We start from the raw sequence: 12,712 nt of genomic DNA, 5'->3' as shown, positions 1-12,712 counted from the left end.
GGCTTTACTGGGAAAAGGCCAGATAATCGTTCGCAAGCACGCACTCATAAAATACTGGAAGAAAACGATACGTAAGTTTAACTCTTCACTAAAAGTCTTTTGTCACTTCAGTTTAGTGACTCTAGATACACTTGGTTCTAATACAACTCGCCCTTATACTCTCGGGTATAGTAGCATAATGCGTACATAATATAAGAACGACCTGACAGGTGACGAATTTAGTAGGTAATAAATTAGTAAAACTAGATGATACGATGCAGAAACAGGTAAAGGTACAGATCAAGGGACAATTGGGAGAAACCCTAAAAAGTTCTGAAGACTGCTTCGAAATAATCATAAATACTTATCTCATTCCTAAAGGCACGTGGCTTCTTTACCCCCTCCGCCACCCTGGTGCATAGACATACAGCCATTTAAAAAAAAAACTCATTATATTTACAATTGCGAACGGCAAATGCTAAAAATTTAACATTGAGGAACGCTGCTTATGCGGTTAAGAAAATAGAAGCGCTATTTTAAAATATGATGGGAATAAATTAAGTCATGTTGTATGCTTATGCATCAGGGGGGGGGGGGCAGTAAACTGAAGCGATATACCTTGAGGAATTAGATAAGCAAGCATTTAAAGTAGTTTTCAAAATTTTTCAGGACTTCGTTGGAACGATTCTCTGATCTGTACCTTTGCTTAGAATTATTCTAAAGGCAGTTTTGACATAAAGTACTAAGAACATCCCCGTGATCTGCATAAGAGGCAATGCCAAGCAACAACTATCTATACTAAGACTTAGAACAATGATACCTGGAAATGAGACAAAAGGATGAATAGAAAAAATAATAAAGTACAAATATTTTCAAATGTGTTCTAAATCCAGTATGAATACTGATGTTATGGTCAACAGACGTTAACCTCACCTTTAAGCTATTTATACAAACTAGTTAACCAAGCCTTATTTATATATAAGAGGTGGGCTTTACACCATGCGCTAAAGGAACTTTTTATCGGACTCAAAATTAACCTTTTAAAGGCTACTGCTGTTGAGTGCACTTTACCCCTATTCTTGTTATTAATTTTTAGTGTTAAAGTAGTTGACTGATTCTTACTAAAAATTGATTCAATAAAAAAAAAACATTCCCCAAAAATAAGCATTTAAATACCAAAAATTGGAAAGAACATTTTTTGCATGCAACACTAAATAGTTTTCCAGAAGATAATTTGAGCAACTCTATCTTAAATATACTTAAGAACATACTCCACTCATACAACAGAACCAAAGGTCCACCAGATTTTGGTACGTTAGAATTTTTTTGCTGTTATTTGTTTGTGGACTTAGTCAAATCGGCCTCTGAGCAGTAAAATTAAAGGAAAAAACATGTTAAATATAGACACAGGAGTTTGAAAGAGAAAACGAAAATTGAAGGAATTGTTTTTATCTAATTACAAAAGTTCGCAACTTTATTTTAATCTCTTGTGTTTTTTTTTAACTGCCAAAGCTTTTAAATTAATCTGTTCTTGTACAACATCTCTTCAATTTCGCCACTTCTTTAGGAACAGGCTACGTTTACTTCTGGTCATAAGTGTATGAGCAATAGAAGCAATAGGAATGCATAAAACAGTCTTCAGATTTGTCAATGAATAGGGAGATATAAAGAACCTAAATATTAACCCTATTTAAGATAATATCTCAAAAATGAACCAGCAATAAAACAAATAACTCCAAAATCAAGAATAAAAAATAACACTCCCAAGTGAACCAATTAAGAACCCAAGGAAATATAAGATTATCATGCAACAGAATGAATGAGCCGATGTATTTATTATTATTTGTTTATTTTTTGCAAAATTGGTTTTGATTTTAGTTACATCCTGGATTGGGCAGGAATAACTGAATATGCATATTTGGAACTCGAATTTCGTAACTTTATTTGACAACGAACATTTGGATTTTTTCAAATCTCCGTTTAGTTTTTATTTTGCAATTTCTTTTCGTTGTTTTATCACTTTTTACAAAATCGATTTTTTTTTTCTATCACACTGTTTTATTGTCATATTTTTTTTCAACTTTTATTTTTCGTTTCAGTTGATGACGTATTGAGCTAAAAGAGGCAAAATAATCATACTATGTTTTTCTTCTTTAAAATTTCCCGGCCGAAGTCTGGAAGGCCGAAGTGTTTTTAGTTTATTTTTTATGTAGAAAAATTGAGGACAAATAAAAATCTGGAATCAAGGAAGAAAGGCCACTGAGAAATTAAGTAGCTGACAAGAAAAAGTTACACAACCTTAGATAAGCCTACACCATTAAGGCCTACTTATCCTTATTCGTGAAAGTTAAAATATTTTCAGAACTAATTTTTGTTGTACTATTAAATGTTTTACATTTCTTTAAAACCGAAAACTCTGAGGTATACTGTTATATAATATAAATTATTTCGCCGCTTAGTTGAATATAAGGGTGGTGTTAAAAAGAGTTTTCCTTACTTTTCGCACCGAAATGTACAGAGGTAGTTATTACCTCATCCATACAATGAGGACAAATTACCGACAATGTTAAACTGAATTATGCGCATTTCTCTGAAACGATTGGTGTAGTTTCTTTATCTATATTTCTTTGATTATTAGGTTCAAAAGGGAATAAAATCAGCATTTTAAATTACCACATTAAGTTAAGAGGATTTAATTAGTAATATGAATTATTAATACCAGCACTAACAGTAGTTATGAATTTATATTTTCTTAGGCAATTTTTTTTTTACGAATAGCCTTCTGAGAAAAAAAAAATCGGCTTTACTTATTGATTTCAGACTCAACAGTATGATCCTTGCAATGAATAATATATAGCCTTCATTGATCTTTACCGTTACAATACAAATTCAACAAAATGAATCCAGTAAACTACGGGCATCATTTAATGTGCCCCCTTGTCACATAGATGGGGCGATATGCGTCAAGACATATAATTACATCACGTCGAATCACAGTTAACTCAAAACGATTTCCCATGTAATGAGCCAATCTTGCTCTGACGGAACGATTATGCATAATGTTATTAGAAAACAGCAATAAAAACATTTGACATAGTACAAAATCATATAGACGGTGGAAGGGGAACAAAATTTGAACCATGAAAGAGGAATATTTAGACAGAAATAAACTTACATCTTCGGTTTCTTCTTGAGTGGATTTCCTACCTCTCCTCGGTCTTGCCGGTCTTGTTGGAATAGTATCAAAGGCAGGATGTTTCATAGATGGCTCTTCTCTTTTTGGCGTTGTAATAACAGGCTTCCGCTGAGTGTCACTTGGGGCATTCATTGCTCTCCTCATAATTGAGCTTAAATCCCAAGATGTTTCCTTCTTTTCTTCCTCACTCTTTTCCTTAGGGGTGGTAGGGGGAAGAGCCAAGGCAGCAGTAAAAGTAGATGCCCATTTAGGACTCTGAACCCGTGGTTCCTCTGGAAGTGGACTCAATAAGGAAAATCGAGAAGAAGATTTATCATCTATTGACTCAACCTGCTGCCAATTTGCGAAAGGCTCTGTTGCATCTTTATCTTCCACTACTTCTTCAATTGCATCTTGCTTGCTCTCGAATGTATCATCTTCAGCCAATCCTGCAAGCGCTTGCTCAAGAAGAGGGGAAGGCTGATTCTCCTCTGCCAAACTTTGAAGTGCCTTTTGCGCTTCATATAAGAGAGATCTGTCTTCTTCTGCTCTTTCATTGGCCAAAGCGATTTCATCTTCCGTTTTAATATTATAGCTCCCAAAATCAAAAGTCTCTTCCAGGAGACCGGCAACAGCATCCTCAGTTTTCTGGGAAATGACCACAGGTCTAGGCGCTTTCCCATAGCTAGATTGAGATAAAGAAGAGGTTGGTCTGATTTCTTCAAAAGACGAATCATGCAGCGACGGTGATGGGATACTTCTCAGAGGCTCAGGACTTGTAAAAATAGAGTTGCTTGAGAGCTCTTCTTTCTTTACTTCTGCTGTCGGGTTTTCAAAGAGTGTAACAGTCTCAGTTGCTTGAATCTCATGCCTAAAACAGCAAATTAAAACTTTAATCTCATATTTGGCGATTTAAACGACTGAAAGAGAAGAGACAAAAATCATATAAGCCAGAGCTTATTAAACTGCATGCCCGAACTATTAGAAAAAAAAGAATAAAAATGTTAATAGAAAGTCTGTTGTCTGAACATAAATGAGACATTTTCTTTTTAAACAAAAAAGCGTCTTTCTTGTCATTAAGCAATATGAATAACGCAAAGAAATCCGCAATCAACACTACCCTAATTTATGACTTCAAATAGTATTTTATTGTTATTTTTTCATATTTGTCAACACACATACAGATGTATTCAAGTAAGTGTGCATTTAAAGGGCCTTAGAGCCCCCCCCCCCCCCAAAAAAAAAACACATATAAAGATTCAAATTCAGAAACATACTTGTTAGGCATTTTGAGGCATCTTCCTATTAAACAACAAGAGCCCACAGCTCCCAACATGAAAACACACAATGAATGACAGTGATTTTCGAGAAGAAACAAATCTCTATCTGTTCTACTACAGATACCGTAAGAATAATAAAAATAACAATTCTTTAAACAAATTTATACCCTATTATCTTTATTAAATAAAGAAACTTTTTTTTTTGCAAAAGTCATTTCATAAGTGCCATAAATTTCTTACTTAAAAAAGCAACCTAATCCTTAAAAACTAATTGCTGCTAAAAGAAACTATATATCCATGAAAAATATAGAACTGCTTCAGATCAATCTTTTTTTCAGCAATGACCCAGTGATCATGCAGGAAGAGGGTAGTGATGACACCCTCCCCGTGGTGCCCATGAGAGTAACATACACAAACAGAGCAATAGGCACCAACCTACTACTCTTAATTTCAGTCGCCGTCTGGCCACCGGCAGTCCTGGTCAGAGTCGAGCTGTGAGGCGGGGTATTCTTTGGAATAAACTTCCAAGATTGGCTGGATTGAAGGCAGTAATGACCGTCAAAATCATTTGCACGGGGGGGGTCAATCCTGCTGGACTTCTGAAGGGCCGACCGTGGCGCAAAAAAAGATCCATTGAGGAGTAATCCAAGGTAGGAGAAAGAAGTTCTCTAGTTAATATCGGTTCTAAGGATCATGTGCCATTTGCTGCTGATTACTGGCGAGTGGTGGGTTACTCTCATCTCCAGTGCTGCTTGCCTGAGGTGATCGGAAGCCTGTGGATGAAGTCCTCAGAATGGGGGGAGGAGGGAACAATGGTGGACATCTTGACACCAGCAAGGAAGGCCCATCTACAACGGGGTACAAAAAGATAGACAAGCCGTGTCTCAAATTACCACGCTTGAGGAGGCACCAATGGCTCAGAGGCCCATAAGGTGTGGAGGCAATGGGCCTTTGTAACCTGAGCCTCAATTCAGTTTTGCGAATCCGCTCATAAAAGTAAGAGTAATATTAGTAGTCATGCTGGAAACTTTTACACAAAAATATAAGAAGAACCAGCAATTAGAAAATAAACATACAAAAAACATACAAATATGGGATCAACACTGAACAAACCATCCACGTCAAGTAGGATAAGCCTAGTGGGATTATAGAATGTCAAAGGTAAATAAGAAAATCATCTAGAAGTTTCATAAGTCCAACAGGCATAGGCGTACACTAGTCTGGGCATAGGGAGGGGAAGAAATTTCTCTGAGGGGAAGGGGGAAGAACTTTCCCAGAGGAAAGGGGTCAAATTATGAAAAAACCTAGTTTGTGCCACCATTTTTACGACGATTCATTTTAACAATTTCGTCAGGGAGGAGGGGGGCCCTACTTTTGTAAGTGTATATTTCCAGTTCTCCTGTACGTGTACGTATGGTAATGACAATTTGGAAGAAAATGTTTCAAGTTGTGAACCAAACGCTTCTTTCTTTCTCTCAGAGAAAGGAACAATCAAAAGCAAGAACATTGATGGTTTTAAATTGTATAAGCAAATCAGAAAAGATTATACAAATAGGTTAAGGCCTATTTCGAATGAGATTTTACTAATATCATGATTTAGCTAACGCTAATTTGAGCCAATCAGATTTTTAATAGAATATTTTGATTGGTTGAAGAATTCTATGAAAATTCTGAGCGCCTCAAATAAGCGCTAGCTAAACCTCTGTATTAGTAAAACCTTACTGAGGGCGGATCTCAGAAAAGACAATTTCTACTTGTCTAATTCAGTATCATCTCCCAATAAACTGTATCCTCAAATAAGTAAATTTCTTTTGATTTTCTATAGCATCAGATGCAGGACATATTAATGCAATTTTAGTCAATTTAATACGTATTGTGTCCCTAAGACCCATCCAGAATGATTAATAACAGACATCAAGATTCGGCCTTATCCCAGATCAGAAATAATTAATTTCAAAAACAAGATATTTATATCCATTTAAATTCAAAACAAACAAAATTATAATGTATATCAGAATTTCGATGGTCCTAGCCAATCAGAATACTATGATTGGATAGTCGTAGCAAAGTTTATCAACTGAACTCCGGTTTTTGGCAAGATATGGGTCTAGGTTCTTGCTAATCCTTTACCTTGAATTGGCTTGAATTTAAGAGGTCAAAAAAATTCGATTTATATAGATCCCAGGAGTAATACGAGCTCGCTTTGAATAGGTTTCTCATTTGACCGAAATATTTCATAATTACTCAATTCATGGATAACATTTACAAGTTTTAGCAATTATGCACAGGAATGAGATAGAGCAAAATAATGTTCGACCATAAAATAGCAGCCAATTTTTAGCCACCTTAGTTTGAACGCTTTATAACTTGTATAGTCTATTCTAGATTAAAGAGAAACTTACAGATTTCTGGGAGAAGGACTTAGAGGTTCTTCCTTCAATGACATTGATTCATTTTCTTCAATTTTCACATTCATACATGCAGCTGGACTCTTTGATCGACTTTTCTTGTGCTTCTTCGCCGTTTTTTCGTCCTTGTTCTTCTTCTCCTTTTTCTTTTTCTTATGAGCTTTTGATTTTTCCAATTTGGCTTCTTCGCTTATTTCATCTGTCCTAGGTACGGTCGGTGTTGAAGGATACTCTTCTAATTCCGTTATTTCTGACTTAATACTCTTTGGTGACAACAACTTATCATCAGAAAGTCGGTTGTGTGACGGTGATTTGAGTTGCATAAGCTCAGGGGACAGAAAGCCATTATTTTTATTTGACTCTGACAAAATTTCAAAGGACTCTCGCCTGTCTTTTTTCTTCTTCTTCTTCTCAGGGATATTCTCCCGTTCTTCCATTTTGAAATTTCTTGGCGATGAAATCGGACTATACGGCTTGGCTGTTCTAAGCAAAGCGTCGAATGGATCTTCCTCCATTTCTATTTTAGATGGTAAAGCTAAAGATGGTCGGGCCCTCGGTTTAGGCTTGGGTCTAGTTTCCGTTCGCTCTTCATCAAAAAGCAAAGGTTCTACATTTTCAGACATGTTGAACGACAAAGATGGAGAATAATTTTCAGAATGGATAGCAGTATTCACGTCAGGCTCATTTTTCTTTAGCTTTTTTTGTTTAAAACACAGGCTATCTTCAACTTGTAATTCTTGAATATGAGTCTCAAAGTCTTGAGACTCAGAAACTACTTTCTTCTTATCTTTTTGCTTTTTACCACTATCTTCCTTGGCTTTTGGCTTTAGAATTTCATCATCACTTTCTATCTTCTCAGTTTTCTTTTTATCTTTTTTCTGTCTCTTTTCATGTTCATCACAAGAGCTCAAAGCAGATTTTGCTCGATCGGAATCATATCCAGATGACTTTCTGGATTTCCTTTTCTCTGTAGATGGAGTTACTGGAGTTGACGTGTTCGAAACCCTCTTACAAGACCTAGCCTTTACTTTATCATACATAGATATATAAATCGGTTCCTCTTCAACTATAAATATATTCCTTTCTGGTATGTCAGAATCGGATTCAGATTCAGAATCTGAGAGACTTTTAGATGGCTTTTTTCTTTGACTAAGTTTGCCCAAAACATCGCCTTCACTCTCACCTTCACTATTAGAAACTGGATTAAATTCAGCCTGTTTAGATCTAAAATGATTGGTTTTATGTTGAGAAGTGATTGGTTTAATTTTTTCATGCTCCTCGTTCGTTGAAATATATTGCTTTGCTTGAGCTTCAGAATTGTTTACTTTTATTTTAGGCTTTGCTTCCGTATCAGTTGAATTTTTTGGTTTTCGACTCTGACGTTCTTTTACATCTTCATCTGTAGAAAAACACTGTTTAGACAAGGATATGTTTACGTCACACTTCTGATCACTTTCTAATTTTGCTTTTGATTCTCTATTACTCAGACTTTTCATTGGTTTATTATCAGCTTCTTTTAAATCCTGACAGTACTGAATATCCTTTTGCCTCACTTTGACATCATGAGAGGATGGTGCTTTTAAATCATGTTCATTAAAATTTGAATGGCTCTGTTTAAGATCATCCAATTCATCTTCGCTAGAAAATATATCTTTTTTATGTTTCAATTCAGCTTTGCTAGTTGGCAATTTAGGCTTTGGTTTTTCGTCCTCTTCATCTGAAGAATAAACAATTTTTTCTTTAGACAATTTTTTTTTCTTTACTTTATTCTTTTTTGATATTTCACTAGTAGTTGAAGATTGACCACTTTTATCATTTTTCTTTTTGAATGGAGACTCTATATCTGGTCGTTCATCTTCACATGACAATTCGCTTTCAGGCAGAAGTGATAAAGATTTCGAAACGGGCTCAATGGTATCTTGGCTTTTCGACAGTGGTTCTTCTAGTTTTGGATCCTCGTCATCGCTACTGTATATGTTTCCGTAGCGACTAGATGCAGGAGACTTTTTCAGCTGAAACTTCACATCAGATTTCGACTTTTTTGTTTCGTTTTGTGTCCCTCCTTGCTGATTAGACCTTGATTTCTCCGTTTCTTCTTTCTTTTGTGGTGCAGCACTGCCTTTGTCTGAAGTTTTTGAGGCATTATTACTCTTTGCTGCATCGGATTGAGCAGGAGGTGGGGTCTCGTCATCAGAGCTTGAAAAAAGCCTAGGTCTTGGCACTGAATCAGATGATCTAGATGGTATTACAGGTAAAGAGTCTTCATCCGATTCATCACTTGAAAAAACACGTCTCACATCAAGCTTTTTCTCTGATTTTTTATCCTTTTTAACAGTAGACTTTTCATCTTTCTTTCTTCTATCCTCCTCTTTATCTGGCTTTTTACTTCCTTTTTTTGGACTTGATTTCTTATCAGTATGTTTAGTCTTCTTTTTGTCGTCATTTGACTCCCCAGAAGAAAAGACATCACTTGTATCTAATTTCTTTTTAGGTTTTTCAAGCTTTATTACCTCATTCTTTTCTTGTTTACATACAACAGGACTATTTAACTTACTGTCTTCACTCTTTCGCATTTCTTCTTTTGGTGTTTCCTTCTTAGATGAGGCTTTTTCAACAATGCCAGATTTCTTGCTATTGGCAGATAATGGTGAAAGCTTTGGTATTTCTCCTTTCTCTTCTTCAACATCAGAGCCATCAGAGGAAAGAAGAAACGTTTTTTTCTTTTTCATTTGTGTTTTTGATGGCTTGGCATCTTTCTTGGTGGGTACATCAGAGACAGCTGTTGACTGGGTCTTTTCTTCAGGCTTCAAAGAATGCTTTTGTGTTCCTTTTTCTGGTGGCTCCTCGTCACTACTTGACAAGTCAGGAAAGAACAAACTTGTATTGATTGGTATTACAGCTGTAGCTTCTTCAGTTTTCACTACTGGGGTAGGAGATTTGACTCTATCTAATTTAGAAGGATCTTCCTGAGACTTAGTTTCTGCTTTATTCAAGTCCTCTCGAATCTTTGACTCGGATTTACGCGAACTGATTTTACTACTACTCTTTGACCGTTCCTCTTTTGTGTTATCTTTGGACTTAGATTTTTCATATTCATGACGAGATTTATCAGAACTTGACTTGGATTTTTCGGAGCGGGAGTCGCCCTTTTCTTGTCTGTACTTATCATCATAACGTGTTTTTGATGAATGTCTGTCTTTACGAGAATCATGCCGACTTCTTTCCCCTTTACTTGAATCACGACTTTTATCATCCAACTTCAATCTCTTTGACTCCTCTCGATCTGTGGTAGATTTTCTTTTAGTTTGTGTGTCGCTTTTATCCAACTTAGAATCACGGCTGCTTGAATGCTTCGAGGACCTTGATGACTTCGATTCGTCCCGACGTTTATCTACTTTTGCCTTAGAATCTGATTTCCCCCTTTGCTCAACTTTGACAGTTGGTCCTTCAAGTCCGAGCAGAGTAGATTCAAAGCTTCCCACGTTTAACTGTTCAACTTTGTAACCTGATTTTTTCTCTTTTGTTACATTAGTTCTTGAAGGAGCAGAAACAATTGTCACAATTTCTTTTTTAACATCTTCCACAGGAAGGATAGGAACATTTATAATTTCGGCTGAATCAATGAATTCTGTTTGAGGCATTTCCAAAAGCCCTTCCACCTTACATTTATAAGGTGGTTCAGTTTCAGTCACATCTATATTTAGTTTCTCATCTGGACATAACACGATTTTAGGGTCTGAGACTTCAATACTAGACGGAGGGGTGTCTATATTAACACTTTGACTTTCAGAAACATCCATGCTAGTATCTTGCTCTGTCACTTCATCGACTTCTTTCTTTACGGCAGGCTCAGGGACTAGATTCACCTCTGTTAAATCACTGGGGCTAGGGGTCAGACAATCAACAGTTGGTATGGACTTCTCCTCTAAACTAGTAATTTCAGGTACACTAGATGTATCTAAACACTCCTCTTTCGTCTCTATAATCTTCTCAGTCTTCACATGCACTGCAGCTAAATTATCAGTAATTTCCGTCACGCTTAGCTTGGATGATACTATTTCAAGTTTAGGGGAAGATTCACTATTTTGCATAACTGAATGATCACAAGATTTTTCTTCAGAATCAAGAAGTTTTGTATCACACTTTAATATAACTGACTGTCCTTGTGATGCATCCATTGGCAGTTGTGCCCTAAACAAATGACTACAAGCAAGCTGTTGGAGTCGTGATAAATAATCATTTCCTTCAATTGGCTTAGCTTCATATTTTTCACTATATCTGTCAAGTCTTTCAAAGTCTGCATCAAACACTCCCCGTTTTGAAATTATGCACTGTAAAATATTTGAGGGTCGAGTTTTCAACATTTCCAAGTCTATAATTCTTGGTTTGTCACAATATTTACCTAAAGTCATATCAGCACTTAAAGGCATATATTCACCACTTGTCCTTGAACACCATTTTTCATACATTAGATCCAATTGTTTAAGTTTTTCTTGAAGCGTCCGATCAACTGTAACTGTTGACGAACTATCACTATCACATTCCTCATCTGCAGGTACTGGAGAGCGCGGAAGTGAGGAATCCCGCTTGGGAGTCATGGAAAGTGGGGATCTTCCCACGCGTGGTGGCTCAAACCGAAATGCTGGTAAGAGATCAAACCATTTAGGAACAGGCAGGCACATAGGCCTGGAATAAGTCCTTTCAAGTAAGCATCGTGGATCTGGGAGGTAATCCTCTGATTCAAGCTCATCACAAAGTGGAGTTCCTGGGCGACTCCCTTCCTCCCTCCTTTTCACACTCTCTAAAGGGATTAGTTTAGGCTGAGAGCCAAGTTTTCTATCACACTCCTTCCCTGGTTCAGTCTGACCTGCAGCTATTCTGTCCCCCACACTAATATCACTCACTCCACTATCAGAACTCCCAAGTTTTGTTTTCTTCACTGGACACTCGGAATCCGAATCGGAGCTGATTGCAGGTTCAGTTTCAGTTAAATGTGACAGTTGTATTTTATCCTTTTCTCGGTCACTAGCTTTTCTAGTCCTTGAAGACGTTAGTCGAATAGACTCTACACTATCACTTCTTCGTCTTCTCCTTAGTTTTCCTTCACTATCACTCCCAATAGAATCAGATGAACGATTTCTACGTGTTCTTTCAAGTTCTACTTTGTACCTTCGTGGAGAGTTAAAAGGAGATGGTGGATCTTCCAAGCCTTCTCTAAGATCTTCTCGACTTCCACTAGAGCACTGACTGAATTCATCTATACTCCTGCAAAAATAAGTAAGTAAAATTAGTGCTGGTTTTGTGTGCTGGAAAAATTTTAATCCAAACAAGTGGCAAAAAAGTAAACATCAGACTAGAATTACCTTACGACACACAATCTTTTCGACGAAAACTTTACAGTATATCTTTAGGCAATTTCTCCTCCTCAAAAATTAATCTCCCAAGGATATTTGTGTTTGGAAACTCACTTTTTTCACGCTCTTGACCACTCTTCCCAAGGAAAAGAATCTTTAATTGCTCCCCCGGGCTAGGCCAGTTATGCCTTATTTTTTCTTCTTTTTTACGGTAACATCAACAAGAGAGATGAAGGCACGGAACATTAAACATTAATTTATTAACTAGAATTATATCTCAGTAACATCTTGGGCTAGACAATAGACAATTGATATAGTGCATTTAAAGAACAAAACATGTATTTAGCTAGTTTTCTGAATTATGTGCAACTTTAACTAGTTACACTGTGAATCATGACTAGAAATAAGAGACATTAAAACGGATTTCCCTGTAATATTGGTATTGAAAAAAGACAGCTTCCAAGTCGATCAGGTTGCCAATATATGTAAAGGACGTGGTAGAAATTGCGAAACATA

General features: G+C 36.5%; 1 protein-coding gene across 2 annotated transcripts in view; it reads right to left on the bottom strand.

The window, feature by feature from the left end:
• LOC148949527 (uncharacterized) overlaps window positions 1-12,712 on the bottom strand; it is a 117,009-nt gene that overhangs the window by 29,129 nt on the left and 75,168 nt on the right. For both annotated transcript variants that reach the window (XM_089093543.1, XM_089093544.1), the window contains exons 11-12: window positions 6,837-12,107; window positions 3,155-4,025 (exon numbers count right to left, since the gene is read on the bottom strand). In XM_089093543.1, coding sequence (XP_088949669.1) covers window positions 3,155-4,025; window positions 6,837-12,107 — 6,142 coding nt within the window. The remainder of the gene's footprint in view (window positions 1-3,154; window positions 4,026-6,836; window positions 12,108-12,712) is intronic.

The sequence above is a fragment of the Artemia sp. Qi Xiang Cuo genome, chromosome 8 (genome assembly GCF_049724085.1).
Source record: "Artemia sp. Qi Xiang Cuo chromosome 8, ASM4972408v1, whole genome shotgun sequence".
Classification (NCBI taxonomy): domain Eukaryota; kingdom Metazoa; phylum Arthropoda; class Branchiopoda; order Anostraca; family Artemiidae; genus Artemia; species Artemia sp. Qi Xiang Cuo.
Note: the sequence above shows the minus strand (reverse complement) of the source record. Positions and strands in the feature narration are given on the sequence as shown.